This window comes from Mustelus asterias, chromosome 8 (genome assembly GCF_964213995.1).
Source record: "Mustelus asterias chromosome 8, sMusAst1.hap1.1, whole genome shotgun sequence".
Lineage (NCBI taxonomy): Eukaryota > Metazoa > Chordata > Chondrichthyes > Carcharhiniformes > Triakidae > Mustelus > Mustelus asterias.
Window position 1 is genome coordinate 83,021,909 of NC_135808.1, and position 20,444 is coordinate 83,042,352.

Sequence of the window (20,444 nt, forward strand, 5' to 3'; positions counted from 1 at the left end):
GTCCACAACAACATCTGCTGATTAGTCCACTGTTCAAGCTCCGGTATATGGCACATACTCCAAGGCACAGTCAGAGGTATTCACGCTTAAAACCTTGCTGCAGAAAAAAAGAGAACTCCTTCAAAGCCAAACGGCTGACGTGTAGTCTTTGAGGCAAATTTGTCAAAGATCTCAGAAAGTGCACTTGGGTCTAAACATTCTGTTGGATGGGTCATGCTGGAATGGTGTGGCTCTTCTCCACTGTTGCCTAATTAATCTGTCTACCTTTATTGCCTCCTCAGCACTTCTTCCGACATGTACATAAAATGAAAATGGAATTCCCATTAAGAATAACAACGTGCTGCTTTCAGATTCCAATGTTTTCCATGGGCAAGACAGAATGTAGAAGGGCTTCTGAGCAGAAGTGAAAATTATTTTATTAAACCTGCAATGAACCCCAAGATACACAAGTCCCCACAAATATTTTCAGCCAGCAGTGTTCTTTACCAAAGTACCTCCACCTTGATGAGTAGTATTGTAAATTGTAAGTATTGCAAATTGTAAGCGTGCAGGTTCAGCAGGTGGTAACGAAGGCAAATGGTATGTTGGCCTTCATTGCGAGAGGTTTCGAGTACAGGAGTAGGGATGTGTTGTTGCAATTGTACAGGGCCTTGGTGAGGCCACATCTAGAGTATTGTGTGCAGTTTTGGTCTTCTTTTCTGAGGAAGAATGTTCTTGCTCTCGAGGGAGTGCAGCGAACGTTTACCAGGCTGATTCCAGGGATGGTGTGACTGATGTATGAGGAGAGGCTGACTAGGTTAGGATTGTTTTCGCTGGAGTTCAGACCAATGAGGTGGGGGGGATCTCATAGAGACTTATAAAATTCTAACAGGACTGGACAGAGTAGATGCAGGGAAGATATTCCCGATGGTGGGGGAGTCCAGAACCAGGGGTCACAGTCTGAGGATTCAGGGTAGATCATTTAGGATGGAGGTGAGGAGAAATTTCTTCACCCAAAGAGTGGTGAGCCTATGGAATTCATTACCACAGGAAGTAGTTGATGCCAAAACATTGAATGTATTCAAGAGGCAGCTAGATATAGCACTTAGGGCAAATGGGATCAAAGGTTATGGGGAGAAAGTAGGATTAGGCTATTGAGTTGGATGATCAGCCAAGATCATAATGAATGGCAGAGCAGGCTCGAAGGCCAAATAGCCTCCTCTTGCTCCTATCTTCTATGTTTCTATGTAATTTTGAAATACTGCTGCACGTTCAAGAGCAGATGGGAAAAACAGAAGATACAGAATTTTTGAGAGATAACACCATTCTGTGCCAACTCTGCCATTTACATGTAGCTGCCACCCAGAGGCTGTGCAGCTCTTCACTGTGCCCTGAAGCAGAACAGAATTCATGGAGATGGAGTGCTTCCAAAGTAGAATCCCAGCACTCGCAAAATTGCCACAAACATGCAATTACTGATTTACTCCCTTCCCCAATGCAAGACTTGCAGCCTATGACATAAGTTTGTATTCCCAGTTACTTTAGCCTAGTGTAATATCTATTTCAGCCACATGATGCCACTAATAAACCAAGTAAACTATTCACCTTCATTAATGCCACTAATGCAGTACTGCAATTATGAATTACTTCATAGATTTTAAGTAGCCAGGTTCAGAGAGGTAGTATTATCCTCAATAGTTAAAATTCCAGTCAGACTCCGGCAATTCCTTTACAAGATAGTATGGTTTGCTCAAAGTCCCCATAGTTCTAAAGCAAAAGTAGCAGCTCTTTCCACATATAACCCTGACCCATTAGACTGTTTTGTTCTAAGCCACGTACTTCATGGTTATACACAACATGATAACTGTTCAAAGCTCATCCCAATTTATTGGTAAGATCCATTGAAATAAATGCAGTTTGTCATTACTGCCAAATTGCCAAAATTCTGGTATGTTATCTGAATTTGGCAACAGGTTAGTCAGCATAATTTTCAGCCCTGCCCTCTTAGAGACTAACCTGATGGTCTGCTGCCATGAGAAAAAGCATACGTCGGAGCAGTAAGGATAAATGGGACAACTGGTAGCACTCTCCACAACAAGATTTTACCTGAAAATGAAAATACAATACATCAGTCAACCAAAAAAATGCACTACATGAGAATAAGGTTCTCCTAAAGTGATAATTTACTTCCTATTTACAATACTCATCATGATGTGACACCGCACCCTCTCCACAAAATATAAATATAGCCTTAATGTAGCTATTAAAACTTCATAGCAACCTCAAGCTCTCTCTTAAGTGTTCACAGTATAAATCTGCTGGAATATGGAATTAATCCACCATAGGAGGAAGGAAAGTTAATTATCTGTGGAAGGGAAAAATTGAAGAGTCTTCAATCAAAGAATAAAATTAGCATATAACTAGATTAACCAGCAGTTAACCAGTAACGAGCATAAATTTAAAAAGGGGCAATTGTGATTGACAAACCTCAGTAGATGGGAGAAATGTAGTGAATGTATATGGCACATGGACTTTACGAAAGCCTTTCACATGTGAGATCACTGGAGAATATTAAGTGGTACGAAATTAGGGGGTGAGCAACAAAATTGATTAAAATCAAAGAGGGAAAACCAAATGCAGTTTTCAGAGTGGCTGGTAGCGAGTTGTGGTATCCACTTCCAAGTGCCACTTCTGTGTATATCACTAATTTGGATTTTGGCTTAGTGGCCTACATTTGTAAATTATACCAAAATAGAAGACAATATTGTTTTTTATAAGATCAAAGGATGTTGCAAAGGAATAGTGATTATATGGGGGGAAAACAGGCAAAAATGAGGCAAATGGAATTGAAAGTTTTTGTGTGAGGTGACACATTTTAATAAAAAAACAGCTATCATGGTACTGAATGAAGGTACTCAAAAAAGTAGAGGATCTGGGGGATATAGGTTCCCAGGTCATTAAAGACAGCACCTCTGGTTGATTTTTAGGTTTTGAATTCTAGAGCAATAGGATATAAAAGCCAAGAAGTAACAACCATTTCATAATTAAATCTTAAAAACACCTCAGTTCATGTACGGTGTACAATATTAGGCTTCACACTATATAAAGAACCTGATGCACATTCACTAGGATAGTGTCTATGAAGAAATAAAAATACAAAAAAAATTGAAAAAAGTTTTTTTTAAAATTAAACCACCAAAGATTGTGGGAAATATAACAGAAGTATTTAAAATTCTGAAAGAACGGCATTAAGTAGATTGTTTCCAGTAATTGAAGGGTCAATAATGAGGCACCTTAGATATAAGATTATATGCAAGCTGCTTAGAACAGAAAACAGGGAAAACGTCCTTATATAGAACAATGTACCAAGCCGTGAAATTCACTTCAGTTAGTACTTCAGGCAGAAACTGCCAACATTAAAAATTAGACTTGACACAGATGAAGCAAATGGGGTTGCCCTCTGGTTTTAATACTTGGAGGATTAATGCCAGCATGAACTGCTCGAGTCAAATGACCTGTTCCTAAATTGTAACTCATGTATTTTTATGAGATGACTGGGGAAACAGTTTTAAGGGGTCAAATTCAATGAAATAGAACTTGTAATATGATTTGAACGAAAGTTGTGTCACAATTTCAGGCTGTAGACAGAAAAATATCAGTTTGCAAAATGGATTTCTTCTTGTTGATGATAGAACATCCTTTAAACTTAGTGCCATGAACAAGAAATCTGTTTTAAACACTTACATTTTCCTTTATACAACATGCAATACAATCTAACTCTTCTGCTTTTTAACCTTCGTAACTAATTCTTAATTCATATAACTGGAGGATCTGACATATGCTTAGTGGTACTATCATGTGCAAGATGATGGTACCTTGAGCTTATCACTGTGTCTCTATCCTCTTTGCTTTATACCACATGACATGAAACTCAGTATGATGGCCAGGAAAAAGCTTAATTGGGTTTTCCAGTAATTCTTGAAAAGAAACATCCAGAGGGAGGGGTAAAGACCCTAAAAAATACATTAAATAACAAATTACAATATCTCCCATATAAGAGAATATATCCTTGTTTACTTTCACTTTTGAGCAGCATGGTGGCAGTGTTGGCACTGCTTCCTCACAGCGCCAGGGACCCGGGTTCAATTGCAGCCTCGGGGATGACTATCTGTGTGGAGTTTGCATGTTCTCCCTGTGTCTGCATGGGTTTCCTCCGGGTGCTCCGGTTTCCTCACAGTCTAAAGGTGTGTGGGTTAGGTTGATTGGCCATAGTACATTGCCCCTTAGTGTCATGGGGACTAGCCGGGTTATGGAGATAGGGCCTGGTGGAATTGTGGTCGGTGCAGACTCAATGGGCCAAATGGCCTCCTTCTGCGCTGTAGGGATTCTAGAATTCCGTTCAAGACAGCCTGTGGAGAGCAGCTGTATTCCAGTTCAGGCAGGCTCCATTATTTAGCCTTCCAAGTGTTGTGCTGAATTGGCAACCAGATCATAAAAGATACCAATCCCCGTGGATGATAGCTAAATGAAGAGCAAATTGGATGAATGAAGATGCTTCAAATCAATTTATTTTTGTGCAAACTCTTTAAATAGCTTTCTATTCTCCACAAATATTCTCCTCCCATGACACTGATATGCTTTGTTGTACAGGTTTCATGTGCCATTTACAAGCTCTAGCATCTCACCCAAGTGGTTATTCTTTACAGGTTAGGAAAGTTCTTCCATCTTGGGAAGAATACAGCTGCATCCAATCCTGTTAGACACGACAGCAGCCAACAGCAACCCTGATCAATTTTCTCTGCCCTTCCCCAAGGACACTGCAGCTAACTGCAATGGCCTAAATGCAATCCCAGTTCAGATGAAAGTCAGTTTTAATGAGCTTTCGGCGGAAAGTAGCAATTGTTTACTCCCCACCCAATCATCATGGCATTCCACTTTAACACCAAACTGCCAGTTTTCTGTTGCCAAAACGAAATTGTGAAAAAATATTTTGAAAATGCTACAACATCCTGCACAATATTTTAACATTACTTTAGTTGCTTACCAGCTGAGCAATGAGAGAGATGTGATGAGCACAAAGTTCAGCACTTCCATATCTGCAAATTAAAATACATGATGAAACAAACACAGAATAGGATGCTTTTACCAAAAAATTGCCAAAACATTTAAGCTTTCAACAAATAATTTTAGGTCCCAAAAGAGTTGTATAACACCATAAACAATCTGCTTCAGGTCTAAGGATTCAAATCTAAGGCCAGTGTCTTAGAATACATTGTGTAAACCTTCACCACAAGAAATAAGTTAAACATTAAATCGGTGCAGATTACAAACTTGATTATATTTCATTTTGCTACTCAGTACTTACCGTGCAAGGAAACACCATGCATCTGTAGCTAGTAGTGCAGTTAACATGTGAGGACGGAGTACAGCATCCAACAAGGTGCATTCCTGCAAATAAATAACACAGATCAGTAATCATAATCACAAATTTAACGAGAATATTTATTGATTATGTTGTACTGAAATATTTAACTGAAAAGAAAATGATTTTTTTTATTTTTAAACTATTCTCAATTTTTTAAAGCAGGTTCATACTTTGCTTCAGTCTTCACAAAGGAAGATATGAATAATGTACCAGAAGTGCCGAGAGAAATATGTTTTAATGAGGAGCGGAAGGAAATCAGCATTAGTAGAGAAATGGTTTTGGGGAAATTGATGGGATTGAAGGGGGATAAATCTCCAGGTAATCTTCATCCCAGAGTTCTTAAGGAATCAGCCCTGGAAATAGTAGATCCATTGGTGGCGATTTTCCAAAATTCTTTGGACTCTGGAATAGTTCCTACAAATTGGAGGGTAGCTAACATAAGCCCGCTATTCAAAAGGAGAGGGAGAGAGAAAACAGGGAACTATAGACCAGTGAGCCTAACGTCGGTACTGGAGAAGTTGCTAGAGTCTATTATCAAGGATATTATCTACCAGGAGTTGGGTGGGAGGGTGAGCTGTGAGGAGAATGGAGAGATGCTGCAGCATGATTTGGACAGGCTGAGTGTAGGGCATCTGCGTGGCAGATGGAGTATAATGTGGATAAATGTGAGGTTATTCACCCTGGTAGCAATAATAGGAAGACAGATTATTACTTGAAAGGATGCAAATTGAGAGAGGTGGATACTCAACGAGACCTTGGAGTCCTCGGGCATCGGTCGCTGAAAGTAAGGGTGCAGGTACAGCAGGCTGTAAAGAAGGAAAATTGTATGTTGGCCTTCATAGCGTGAGGATTTGAGTATAGAGATGTTTTGCTGCAATTGTATAGGGCATTGGTGAGGCCACACCTAGAGTATTGTGTGCAGTTTTGGTATCCTTATTTGAGGAAGGATATCCTTGCTATAGAGAGAGTACAACAAAGGTTTACTAGGCTGATTCCTGGGATGGCAAGTCTGTCATATGAGGAGAGACTAAATCAGTTAGGATTATATTCACTGGAGTTAGAAGAGTGAGAGGGGGTCTCACAAAAACTTTTAAAATTCTAACAGGATTAGACAGGGTAATATAAACTCAGCAGGATTCATAAATTATCCGAAAAACTATCAATAAGAAATTGCAACCAAAAATCAAACACAGTGAATACTGAAGTGTACATTAAACTTTGCTAATGGTCCCTGGCATGCTTTTCAAATGATAGTACTAGCAGCATCTCAAAAAGATATAGTAATGAAGCATGCATTTTCATCTTCATTTTGTGACTCATTTTGAGAGTTATTCTTAGTGCAATTTCAGGAAATACAAGGAAAGTTCTTCAAAATAGCTCAAAGAATGGAACGTTAAAGTTCATACTTACCAACACTGGAAAAAGAGAAGCCGGAAGGGATGTGATAAAAGAGCACAGATGAGTACATACATATTCATAAAGGCTGATACTTTGCTGAGCCTGTCCTTTATTCATCACACTTGGCAATTGGACTGGCAAAGAAAGCTCTGCATGACAACGTTGGAAGTTATGAAATAATACATTGAACAAAGATAACCTGAGGACAAGCAAAAATATAAAGATTAGGTGCAAACTTTCTTCTTGCTGAGAAAATTTGTAATCCTTTGCTATTCCCACTATTGTCATGTGAGGGTGTCATTGCGGAAGACAGTCATTAATCCTGCTCGGAAACCAAGACAGAGAAATGAGCTGCTCAACAATGTCTGCTATTCTGTAGCAGGTTACAATAAATTCAAGACTAAAAAACAGAAATGGAATTGGGTCCTGCTGGTAGAAAACTTTGCAAGTCTTACGTGAGACCCATAAACTAGCAGCCAGCAGCACTTGCACCAGTGTTGGGCACCATCAAAGCAGTTTAAAACAATCTTGATTTGTTCACTGATTCTCTTTCTGCTCATGTTAAAATTGTGAAATTTGCAAAATCAGCTACATTGAAAGGATTATTTTTTGTTCATGGGATGTGGGTGTCGCTGACTGAGCTAGCATTTATTGCCCATCCCTGAGGGCATTAAAGAGCTAACCACAATGTTGCGGATCTGGAGTCATATGTAGGCCAGATTAGATAAGGACTTTTGTGAACTAGATGGGTTCTGTATATTTGTGTTCTATGTTTTGCTCTGTTGTACTGCTCCATTCTCCTGCTGTGATTTGCTTACATTAGTATTTATTTCTGTATCTTGAGTTAGTAATTACATTACAAGTAATTATATCTACAAAAATGTCAGAAATGGAATTCTTCAACATTCTCTTTCAAAAATATCAACAGTAGGTCAAGCAAGGTTAGTTTAAACGATTAAAAAAGGGTTAAGTGAATAATAAAAATTCTTATGCAATATTTACACCTTGTATTAATCCAGCCATTAAAAACATCAAAAAAGGATTCAGTACACGGTCATCAGTTTAATTTTAAATCAACCACGGATACAAAGTGTCAGTCGCCTTCCTTTAACCTAGTCCCCTAAATTCAGATCAAGTTACTAATTGGTACAATAAGTAACAGGCTGGGTTAACAGTCAACATGCATTTCATTCAACAACATTGGTTAAAATTTATGTCTGTATTAAATTTGGTGAGCTGAGCAGATTTTGTATGGAAGATCATCAAATACATGTATAACTCAATACCCCACCACAGTTATACAAAGGCATGCGGCTTTCTCAGCTTTACCAAGTGATCGCCTGTATTTTCTAGTCTAACTAAACATGATCCTGTTTGATTTTATTCAAGCAGTAGTTGCCCTTACCTTGGCCTTTCCTCTGAAAGCCGGCTGCCAGAACACCAAAGACTTTGAACCTCCCAAGACTGTGATGGAAGCTTGCCCATGACATTCATCAGCAGCAAACATTGTGGAAAGGCTAGTTCTGAACTGAAATCTTAACATGAATGGAAACAGATATTTAGCAAAATTCCACCAACAAAATCACAGCTGGCTGAATCAAACATTTAAAGATTATATCTGTGACACTAAAAACTCATTAAAAATCTGTTATACCGAAACTTAAATCTACAAACGAAATTACAATAATTAAAATCACTGCTGTTTTTAATTAGTTAAATATTATTAAATGGCTTTTGAAGTGTTAGAATGCACTATTGATTCCACAACGATCTAGGATTATGAACACCTGCTTCAGAGGAGAGGATCTATATGAAGATAGTTTCAACAATAAAGAATAAGATAGTAGCAAAGCACTCAATCCTTCAAAATCATTTCAAAAAGAACAACATTTCTGTAGAAAATGAACTGTTCACGAAAGTCAGTGTTTTTCCCTCTTCAGTTCTAATATAGGGAAAGCAGCCAAAGAAGTTAGGATTCACTGAATTAGAATGCCCAAAGTACTCATTATCATGATGACTTTCACAAATTTATGGAGAAATTGGTTTGCACAGTGCTGCATTGTTGTTTCCCCTCAGGGTAGGCAGCACGCGTGCTACCTGCATGGTGTTCTTCATTGATTTCAATCAAGAAAGACACTTAGGCTACTTGAGTGATAACCTGCAGCATCTCCTGCTCCAGGGGAACTAGTGGAAGTCTGTTTAGCGACCCATGAAGCAATGCCATGCAGATGAATTTCTCTCCTTGAATCCCTTAAAATATGGTGTTTGAAAGCAACTTATTTATTTTTAGATCTAATGGACCAGATTGAAGCCGAAGTACTGTGAATAACACTATTCACAGATATGGCTATACTTATTACATAGATTTCACAACTAAGGGCGGCACGGTAGCGCAGTGGTTAGCACTGCTGCTTCACAGCTCCAGGGTCCCGGGTTCGATTCCCAGCTCGGGTCACTGTCTGTGTGGAGTTTGCACGTTCTCCTCGTGTCTGCGTGGGTTTCCTCCGGGTGCTCCGGTTTCCTCCCACAGTCCAAAGATGTGCGGGTTAGGTTGATTGGCCAGGTTAAAAATTGCCCCTTAGAATCCTAAAATGCGTAGGTTAGAGGGATTAGCGGGTAAATATGTGGGGGAAGGGCCTGGGTGGGATTGTGGTCGGTGCAGACTCGATGGGCCGAATGGCCTCCTTCTGCACTGTAGGGTTTCTATTCTATTCTATTTCTACGTATTCTTCAGATGCAGGGAATTACTTGTTGCACCATTAACTCTGGCTGGCAAAGGCAATGAGTCCCATAATCTGTTTGCTAATATGATAGTGATAGAGGATTTTATTTGCTGTGTCTTGCAAGCATATTTACAATCTTTTACCAAATATATTGCACTGATGTGAAAATTACTTCTCTGACATTTTATCATCAGGGAATGAATAATTGAGCACGTCTGATATTTATTAGTGTTATTATGGGATAACTTTAGCTGAAAATATTTCCTTCCAGAGAAGAAAAGATTTGATCTCATCGAGATTAGTTATTTTTAAAGAGATTAAATCAATGTTCGGACACTATTCCATGAACTCACCCTGGTTATCTCGTAGCACCGTCTCCACAAAGGGCCTGAAGGGTAGTAACTGAGAAACAAGAGCATCCAGAGCAACTGGGACAACTGAAGCAATTTGATCACAGGGTCCAGCAGACAAAATTGGTGCATACAAACTAGGAGTGAATTTACTGCACAAAGAATTAAAATGAAAAGTTATTGTTTTCTAATTCGTCCAAAAGGTATCACATTTCAAATTTATATTTTTGCCACCACTTTTTTTTAAAAAAGTAATATTTTTACATTCTTGTTGCACCTGTGGCCGCAAGCAAGTTGATGAAAAGTCATCACTTTGAAACATTGGGCGAGATTTACCCCCTCCCCGCAGTGGCCTGCCATTGATCTGGTCCCGTCATTGTCAATGGGATTTCCCTTTGAATGCACCCATCACCACTGGGAAACCTGCGACGGGGTGTGCTGTCAATGGGACCAGAAGATCCCACTGTGTGAATGGCTGTAAAGTTCTGACCATTAACTCTTGTTTCTCTCTCCCCAAATGCTGCTCAAACTGCTGAATATTTCCAACATTTTCTATTTTTATTTCAGAGTATCATCATCTGCAGTACTTTAAGTGTTGTGGCTGTAAAGCTGTTTGCTCCCAGGTCACTTTCAATGCAATGAAGTACACAGGTTTGGGTTGACTTACCCACAATTGTTCATTCCTCTCTAAAGAAAAACATTTTATACCTACACGGCATATTATCTCAATTGCCAAGGCAAGGTCAGCAACTTGGTGTAAAGGGAATCACGGAAATGAACAGAGTATCAGAGAAGGCCAAAACTCAAATACTAGAGGACAATGCAATTTAAATTAAGAATATGCGAGCTTGGAAATTGAGAGTCAAGAGTGAACAGATTTCAGATCCAATGTGATTCCCTTCTATGGAAGTAGCCTTTTGATTCTCCCTCCCAAGGTTCACTCATGGGCTACCAGCATCCATCAAATCATATCCCAGCGAGAATCAGCAACTTCAGGAAAAGGGAGAACACGATGGAAATAGGACCAAACCAACCCGTTCTTTTATTGAATGAAAACTGGAAGATGACCCACTAGGTTCCAAAATTGTGACTCTCAGGGAAAGTCAGATTATACTTCAGCCATATTTTTCTAAATTTACTCTACAGATTAATGGTCAAATACAAAATTGCTGCTGCTTGCTGATGTGTAGCATTACCTGTACATCTGAAGGTAAAGGTGATGCAGGAGATGACAAGACTTTGAAAGGAAATCAATGAATTCCTAAAATTAACAGTGCAAAACAGATATCAGAATTGAGAAGATTGATGCTATAATCAGGTTAGAAATTAAAATGCCAGTTAAATTTGGTTTAATGAAAGCAGCCATCAGAAAATCTTTTAAATGCACAACTAACTTCATCATTCTTTGCTATTCAGAAACTCATTATTACAACACAAGATTGTTTTTTTCCTGGTGAAACTGACAATTAAAGGCAAAAAATGTTTTAAAATATAGTTTCCTTATATAGATAATGGTGCATCCCAGCATAATTTCTCAAGAAGATAAAAGCTACCACTTTTTTTTATTATACTAACTTGTCGATATACTTACATGCCAATAAAGGTGCACATCTTTGCCATATAGTATTGAACCACAGTGGTGCAACAGAAGCAGTACTTTGCCTTTAATTATTAATCTAACAAGTAGAAATTATATTTTGTCTCATTTTAAGCAGCAGTCATAGAAGTTTACAGCATGGAAACAGGCCCTTCAGCCCAACTTGTCCATGCCGCCCAGTTTTTACCATTAAGCTAGTCCCAATTGCCTGCGTTTGGCCCATACTCTCTATACCAATCTTACATATGTACAGTGGAACCCTGATTTTAAGCGCCCTGATTTAGCGCGACTTCGGATATAACGCGATGAATCATTGGACCCTTTCTTTTCCCGCTCATGATTGGCAAATCTCGCTCGCCCCGCTGTTTCCACCATGCTCCACCAGTCAGCTCGTCATGAAATGCTGGGAAAAGAGTCTGGGGCCAGCCTTTCCATCACGCCAATCCACCATGGAAGATGATGACGAGCCAGATTTGTACGGCTTCACAGAGGAAGATGTGCGTGAGGCAGAGAAGCTGTCTGAATGCAGCAAAGAACAGCTACACCAGTGGCACTGCCGACGACGAATGCCCAACATATGAGCATCTGACGGACGCCGAGATCGTCCGTAACGTAACTGTAGCACCGGCAGAGGCACGTGTACTGGTTCTGGAGACCCAGGAGGTGGACTGCATAAAAATCCTCCAACTCAGAAGCATTCTAGATTTCGCTCGCAGCCTGCGAAATGCTACGTTCAAACAAGGAACACTCGATCACTTTTTTAAGAAATAAACTGTTGTTGTTTTGTTTTATTTATTAAAAAGCTTTACTAAAAATTAATTTGTGTTTTAATTTCTACTGTAACAACAACGATTTATTCGCAGAATTCTTTAATTAAAAGGCAATTTACTTGCCAGATGGTAAACGTGCAAAAAACCGGTCAAATAGGGTGATAATAGGTGTTTTAGAATATTAGGTCAACATTGGGTAAGTTTGAACGCTGATTTTCTTGAACCCCGATTTAGCGCGACCCCGCTTTTTTCGCGATAACATTTTATGGACCCCAACCATCGCGGGCTGCACTGTAACTGTCTAAATACTTTTTAAAAGACAAAATTGTACCCACCTCTATTACTACCACAACTTTTACAGATGCACCATAGAAAGCATTCTTTCTGGTTGTATCACAGCTTGGTATGGCTCCTGGCGCTGTCCAAGACCACAAGAAACTACAAAGGGTCATGAACAAAGCCCAGTCCATCACTCAAACCAGCCTCCCACCCATTGACACTGTCTACACCTCCAACTGCCTTGGAAAAGCAGCCAGCATAACTAAGGACCCCACGCAGCCCGGACATACTCTCTGCCATCTTCTTCCATCGGGAAAAAGGTACAAAAGTCTGAGGACACGTACCAACCAACTCAAGAACAGCTCCTTTCCTGCTGCTATCTTTTAAACGAACCTGCCTTCCATTAAGTTGATCTTTCTCTACACCCAAGCTATGACTGTAACATTACATTCTGCACTCTCTTCTATCCTCCTCTATGAATAGTATGCTTTGTCTGTATAGCACGCAAGAAACAATACTTTTTACTGTGTACTAATACATGTGACAATAATAAATCAAAAAATATCAAACCTCTCGCAGCTCATTCCAGACACTCACCACCCTTTAAGTGAAAAGATTGCCTCTCTGGACCTTTTTGTATTTCTCCCCTCCCACCTTAAACCTATGCCCTCTAGTTTTAGACTCACCTACCCTTGGGAAAAGATGTTGACTATCTACCTTATCTATGCCCCTCATTATTTTATAGACCTCTATAAGGTCACCCCTAAGCCTCCTATGCTCCAGAGAAAAAACTTCGAGTCTATCCCAGTCTCTCCTTATAACTCAAACCATCAAGTCCCGGTAGCATCCTAGTAAATTTTTTCTGCACTCTTTCTGGTTTAATAATATCCTTTCTATTATAGGGTGACCAGAACTGTACACAGTATTTAAAGTGTGGCCTTACCAATGTCTTGAAGAACTTTAACAAGACGTTCCAACTCCTGTATTCAATGTTCTGACCAATGAAACCAAGCATGCCAAATGCCTTCTTCACTACCCTGTCCACCTGTGACTCCACTTTCAAGGAGCTATGAACCTGTACCCCTAGATCTCCTTGTTCTATAACTCTCCCCAATGCCCTACCATTAACTAAGTCAGTTATGCCCTGGTTCGATCTACCAAAATGTATCGCCTTGCATTTATCTAAACTCCATCTGCCATTCATCAGCCCACTGGGTCAATTGATCAAGATCCTCTTGCAATCCTAGATAACCTTCTGCACTGTCCACTATGCCACCAATCTTGGTGTCATCTGCAAACCAACTAACCAAGACACCTAAATTCTCATCCAAATCATTAATATAAATGACAAATAACATTGGACCCAGTATCGATCCCTGAGGCACACCGCTGATCATAGGCCTCCAGTTTGAAAAACAACCCTCTACAACCACCCTCTGCCTTCAGTCGTCAAGGCAATTTTGTATCCAATTGGCTACCTCACCCTGGATCCCGTGAGATTTAACCTCATGCAACAATCTACCATGCGGTACATTGTCAAAGGCCTTGCTAAAGTCCATGTAGACAACGTCGACCGCACTGCCCTCATCTACCTTCTTGGTTTCAATCAAATTTGTGAGACATGATTTTCTACTCACAAAGCCATGCTGACTGTCCCTAAATCAGTCCTTGCCCTTGTAAATGCCTGTAGATCCTGTCTCTCAGAATACCTTCTGACAACTTACCCACTACAGCCCACCCACTTGTAGTTTCCAGGCTTTTCCCTGCAGCCCTTCTTAAAAAAAGGCCCAACATTTGCCACCCTCCAATTTACTAAAATTTACACCCTCCTTTTACTAAATGGCGGCCTTGAAAAGAGTGGCATTTATTTGGGAATATATACATAAGATTTTACAGCACATAAGAACAGGTCAGTAGTCTGTCTTCAATCCCTTAAATTTCAACTTCAGTTAATATTGTCTTATGAGGGACTTTATAAAATACTTCTGGAAATCTATATAATTAACATTGAAAGAAAATCCCTTGTCCACTGCTTTAATCATGTGCGTCTTCAAAAAAATGAATCAGATTTGTCATTACAAATCCATGCTGGATCTTTCTAATCAGCTGAAAATATTCAAGGTGTCACTCTATCCTTAATTATAGATTCTAGTAAAGACTCGACAACAGATGCTAGGTTAATTGATCTATAATTTTCTCGTGTCCCTCTCTCAAATTTCTTAAACAGTGGAGTGACATGCACAGTTTTCATATCTAAAGGAACAGTAGCTGAATCGAGAGTTCTTTGAAAGATTATAGTTAGGGAATCTGCGATGTTCTCACCTACGTCTGCTAAAACCCTGGGATGGAAACCATCTGGTCCGGGGGATTTGTCATTCTTCAATGTTGCGATTTTGTTCATTACGGTTATTTTGCTTATATTAATTTTAGCGAGTTCCAATTCTGAATTCAATATTGGTTTCCTTGGGATATCTGGTATACTATCACATTCCCTATTATATATACACATAGGACAAATGAATTATTCTACAAGGCCAGCATTTCCTTATTTTCATGTTTACTATCATCATTCAGTTTTCAAGGGACCCACACTGCTCCTGACCACCCTCTTTGTCCGGACATATTTTTAAAAAAAGCATCTGATAACAATTTGTATTACCTTTACATAATGCACCAATGTGTTGGCAAAAAAACGGCACAGCTTCATGGTCTTCTGGAAGAGTTTGCAATCTGTAGTGTTTGCATTCTCCTGGGTGAAGTGCAAATGCTTAGTAAAATATAAATCTCAATCATTTTACATTGACCCATGAAAACCCATGTGGAAAAGCTAACTTTTACAAAAGATCAGGATTCAAGTACATTGGCTCAAGTTAACACAGATCTCAGTAACAGTTTACAAAAACAGCCTAGTTTATCTAAACAGCATGTCTAAAATTTCAAAGATCCTCTGTTTAGACACATCCGGAATGTGTTAGTAATAAGATACAGTAAAATAGGTCAACATAGCAAATAATGATGAAGGGAGCAAGCAGAACATAAAAGATAATTTGCTACATCTTAGGAAGCACAAGAGAACCTGCTCATGTATCTAAAAAGTATTTTTTCAGGTTGTTGGATAGCTTCAGGAGTAAAAGTAGTAAATTTTCTAACAAGCTTGTTAGCTTTTGGAAAATTGACTGAAAAGCAAGAAATCATGGAATGGGAGAAAAGAGAAATGGTTCCTGCTGCTTATCTACTTGACAATACCCGTTAGAAAGTGTGCATGTACAGGCAAGATTAACTTTGAAGTAATGCTGTCTTAACAGTCAAAAGTCCATTGTCACTCAGTGCTTAAGCACTTAAGCACACATATGATTGACTGATTACAGGCTTTTTGGTGCTTATCCTTACAAAAGTCAGTGTCTTCTATTTTTTTTTAAGCACAGCCTTGTTGTATAGGTAAGTAGTGCAGAGGAACTGACTAAAATGAACTGGTGTTCAGACCCCAGATTTTCAAGGACAGGTTTCCTAATATTGATTGGGTGGGTGGGGTGGGTGGTGTCGGTGGCAAGAGAAATATCACTTTTAACCCAAAATAAAATCTCCAATGACTTCCTTGTTCTGCTAAGCCATTCATCAAAATATCCAATGTGACTGGATCAATTCCAGGATGAATATATTTTCTTTTCAAGTCTAACATGCATCTCTCAGTTGCCACACTTACATCTTGTATTACGACTTGTTTTTCCAACATGAGTATCGTGTGCATTCATTATTTATATTTGTAAAAGTTGTATTCCTGGCTGCAGAGCAGTGTTCAATCTGCCCTTGATCATAAAAATGGCATACAGTGCCAAGAATTTCAGCTATTTGCATTTGCTTGCAGTGATATTGTTTCTCATGGAACTTGGAAAACCTGCTCCTAAAATGATTGGGTAGTCCATTTTTTTCAGTGAGAGTGGCTTGCCTTATTTCATATTTTGCCACAGACAGGGCTGTCAGTAGCATAAGAGTTAGTGTATCTGGCAGTTGCTCAAGACAGCAACTGATAAACTCTTTACACCTCCTTATCCTTACCCCTCAATCCCGAGTGCATAAAGTAGATGCTCAGTTGTCCTACATCAGAAAACAAGTGAGAAATACTCTTGCAGCTGACAATGATTAAGCTGCTCTGTTAAAGTTTCACTGTCCGCTAAATGTCACACATTAAACAAGTTTTGTATCTAATGAATAATTACCATTCCTGCAGGTTGGTTCATTTGTTCAGCTAACTGCAGGCACGAGCTGAAAGAATTGAGAATATCCTCACAAAGACCAGCAACAAGTTCATCATGTGGCAGCTTTGTCTCAATCAATACCCGGTGCTTCACACTTATTCTGGAATAGAATGTTAAGACATTACAAAGAACACTGTAACTGTGCTTTTTTCCCCCCTAGCCAACTAAGTGGAAAAGCCTTTTATCTCATTTGCTGTAGTTAATTGCACATCTTTCCCCTCCATCATCAATGATCAATAGGGTGGCACGGTAGCACAGTGGTTAGCACTGCTGCTTCACAGCTCCAGGGACCTGGGTTCGATTCCCGGCTTGAGTCACTGTCTGTGTGGAGTTTGCACATTCTCCTCGTGTCTGCGTGGGTTTCCTCCGGGCGCTCCGGTTTCCTCCCACAGTCCAAAGATGTGCGGGTTAGGTTGATTGGCCATGCTAAATTGCCCCTTAGTGTCCTGAGATGCGTAAGTTAGAGGTATTAGTGGGTAAAATATGTAGGGATATGGGGGTAGGGCCTGGGTGGGATCGTGGTCGGTGCAGACTCGATGGGCCGAATGGCCTCTTTCTGTACTGTAGGATTTCTATGATTCTATGATCAGAAGTGGCCAGCAATTAATGGACAAGTATCAGTTTGCAAGTAACATCTGTTTCAGGAAGATGTATATATAGAATTGGGTAGTGCAAGAATTATCTTTGTAAAATGGCACTCGTCTTCTGGAAAGACAGGAATTTAGAAGACAAAGAAAATATTTTACCAATGCCGTTTATACTTACTTAATAAGGAATTTCCATGTGTTAGCGTGTAAGGCATGGTCCATTTTGGAAATGACTGAACAAATCTTCAAAACATTGTGAACCACTGGAAAATGGGAGATAATTAGAAATACACAAGTGTACAAAAATTGCCAAAATATTACTAAAATTGAGAAATATTTATCTCAGTGATGTCAATATCCAAGAAGCACTGCTATCACCTTAACAGACATACATGAACTGAAGGAAATTTCTCAGTAGCAGCATTGCAAAACAATTTGTAGCAGATGAAATTGTGAAGTGGTGCATTTTGATATGAAGAGAAAAGAGAGGCAATATGAAATAAAGGGCTCAATTCTAAAGGAGGTGGCAGGAATAGAGAAACAGGAGGGGGTGTATAAGTGCACTAGTTGCTGTGTGGCAAGGTAGGTTGATAAAATATGCAGTTGCTCAAGACAGCAATTGATAAACTCTTTACACCTCCTTATCCTTACCCCTCAATCCTGAGTGCATAAAGTAGATGCTCAGTTGTCCTACATCAAAAAACGACAAGTGAGAAATACTCTTGCAGCTGACGATGATTAAGCTGCTCTGTTAAAGGGCTTTATAAATAGAAGCATAAAGAACAAAAGCAAAGAACTTATGATAGACATTTATAAAACAAGAGTTCAGCCTCAACTGGAGTAGTGTCCCCAATTCTGAGTGCCACACTTCAGGAAAGATAGGAAAAAATCAGAGAATTTACGAGAATGGTTTCTGGTACGAGGAATTCAATTATATGGACAGGTTGGAAGAACTGGCATTGATCTCCTTAAATTGAAGATTAAGGGGAGTTTTGAAAGATGTACTCAAAATAACCCTCTCCTGAGACTGTCATCGACTTCAGGAAGCATAAAGGAGAACATGCCCCTGTCTACATCAATGGGGACGAAGTAGAAAAGGTCGAGAGCTTCAAGTTTTTAGGTGTCCAGATCACCAACAACCTGTCCTGGTCCCCCCCATGCTGACACTATAGTTAAGAAAGCCCACCAACGTCTCTACTTTCTCAGAAGGAGGAGGAAATTTGGAATGTCAGCTACGACTCTCACCAACTTTTACAGATGCACCATAGAAAGCATTCTTTCTGGTTGTATCACAGCTTGGTATGGCTCCTGCTCTGCCCAAGACCACAAGAAACTACAAAAGGTCGTGAATGTAGCCCAATCCATCACGCAAACCAGCCTCCCATCCACCGACTCTGTCTACACTTTCCAATGCCTCGGCAAAGCAGCCAGCATAATTAAGGACCCCATGCACCCATGACATTCTCTCTTCCACCTTCTTCCTTCGGGAAAAATATACAAAAGTCTGAGGTCACGTACCAACCGATTCAAGAACAGCTTCTTCCTGTCAGACTTTTGAATGGACTTACCTTGCATTAAGTTGATCTGTCTCTACACCCTAGCTATGACTGTAACACTACATTCTGCACTCTCTTGTTTCCTTCTCTATGAATGATATGTTTTGTCTATATTGCACACAAGAAACAATTCTTTTCACTGTATGTTAATACATGTGACAATAATAAATCAAATCAAATCAAAATCAAATCAAAAAATAAAAAGGGATCTAGACAAAAGTAGATAGAGGAGTCATGAATCAGACGACACCAATTTAAGGCGAGTGACAAAAGAACCAATGGCAGCATGAGGAAAAAGGTTTTTACGCAACGAGTGGTTAGTATCAGGAATACCCTGACAGTGTGGAGGAAGCAAGTAGAATTGGAAATTTCTAAAGAAAATTGGATTAGCACCTGAAGAGAAAAGAATTGCAGGGCTATGGGGAAAAGGCAGGCAATTGGAAATAACTAAGTCGCTCTTTCAAAAAACTGGCATGGACACAATGGGCCAAATGGCCTCTGTGTAGCCATTCTACGACCCTATGATCGTTTACAATTCAAGATCATTGTCATTTGGTTCTGACACCTCAAAATGTGTACTGCAGGGACTAAAGTGCCTGTCAGCAAGAGGTTGAGGTAAAAGATTACAGAAATACTACAGATTAGAAGAAAATGCACTATTTGATAATAATTACATCCAGCTCATTATAAATGGGTTGGATGCACAAAGCCTTCATATTAAAATGGAATTAATTCATTTCATAGCTTCTGATTGGAGTAGGAGGTAATTTCATCCTCAGAATCAATAACACAGTGGGAAGTAAAATGAAATGCTGTGGTCACTACTGGTGGATTCTGTTAAACAGAAGCTGATTTTTCTTCACTAGCTAAAGTGACATGTGATTTGACAACACAAAAGAAACTTATAATCACATTGAAATGGATTGGACACATATCCAACATTGGTGATCTTCACTATCAGTTTCACAATAAAATATGGTCCACTGGCATTCAGGTCTACCGTGATCTTAATCAACGTGAAATAAAGTACTTATAAGAAATAAAAATCCTTATTTTGCAAATTGAGGAGATCACCAAAAGCCAGGAAAAAATTAAAAACATTATAGGCACTAAAAGTATTTAAATACTAATGAATCCACACTCAGAAATTCAAATTAATATAAATAGGCATAAAGATTACGGCAACTTTCAGAAAAAAGACAAAGCTCAAAAATTGAATATTCCAAACACACCTATTACCATACATGCAATATCATCAGTAGCATCTGCCGATTCCAAAACTATCCGATCCAGGAGTTCCATGAAGCCTTTTTGAAGGGAATATGCCTCCTTAAATAAAGATTGTAACAGGTCCGCAACCAAATGCAAGCGACCTCTGTACAAAGTCTCACTGTCCTAAATACAGGTTAAAAGCAGAGCTGTCAGCAAAAGGCCAATCCATGTTCAAAACAGACAGATTATTAATAATAACGAGTAATGGGTTGGAATTCACCACAAATGTTTCATAATTTGTTTTACACTCGA

At 39.3% G+C, this 20,444-nt stretch overlaps 1 protein-coding gene across 5 annotated transcripts in view; it reads right to left on the minus strand.

Moving 5' to 3' along the window:
- The window catches only part of firrm (fignl1 interacting regulator of recombination and mitosis), a 43,638-nt gene that overhangs the window by 14,102 nt on the left and 9,092 nt on the right, over positions 1–20,444 (minus strand). For 2 of the 5 annotated variants that reach the window (XM_078218385.1, XM_078218380.1), the window contains 11 exons: positions 20,153–20,315; positions 17,543–17,627; positions 16,739–16,877; positions 15,181–15,270; positions 11,072–11,136; positions 9,879–10,027; positions 8,208–8,337; positions 6,815–7,001; positions 5,345–5,427; positions 5,024–5,075; positions 1,996–2,085 (listed from right to left, as the gene is read on the minus strand). In XM_078218385.1, the coding sequence (XP_078074511.1) occupies positions 1,996–2,085; positions 5,024–5,075; positions 5,345–5,427; positions 6,815–7,001; positions 8,208–8,337; positions 9,879–10,027; positions 11,072–11,136; positions 15,181–15,270; positions 16,739–16,877; positions 17,543–17,627; positions 20,153–20,315 (1,233 nt within the window). The remainder of the gene's footprint in view (positions 1–1,995; positions 2,086–5,023; positions 5,076–5,344; positions 5,428–6,814; positions 7,002–8,207; positions 8,338–9,878; positions 10,028–11,071; positions 11,137–15,180; positions 15,271–16,738; positions 16,878–17,542; positions 17,628–20,152; positions 20,316–20,444) is intronic. The other 3 variants (XM_078218383.1, XM_078218382.1, XM_078218384.1) reach the window with 3 other exon arrangements.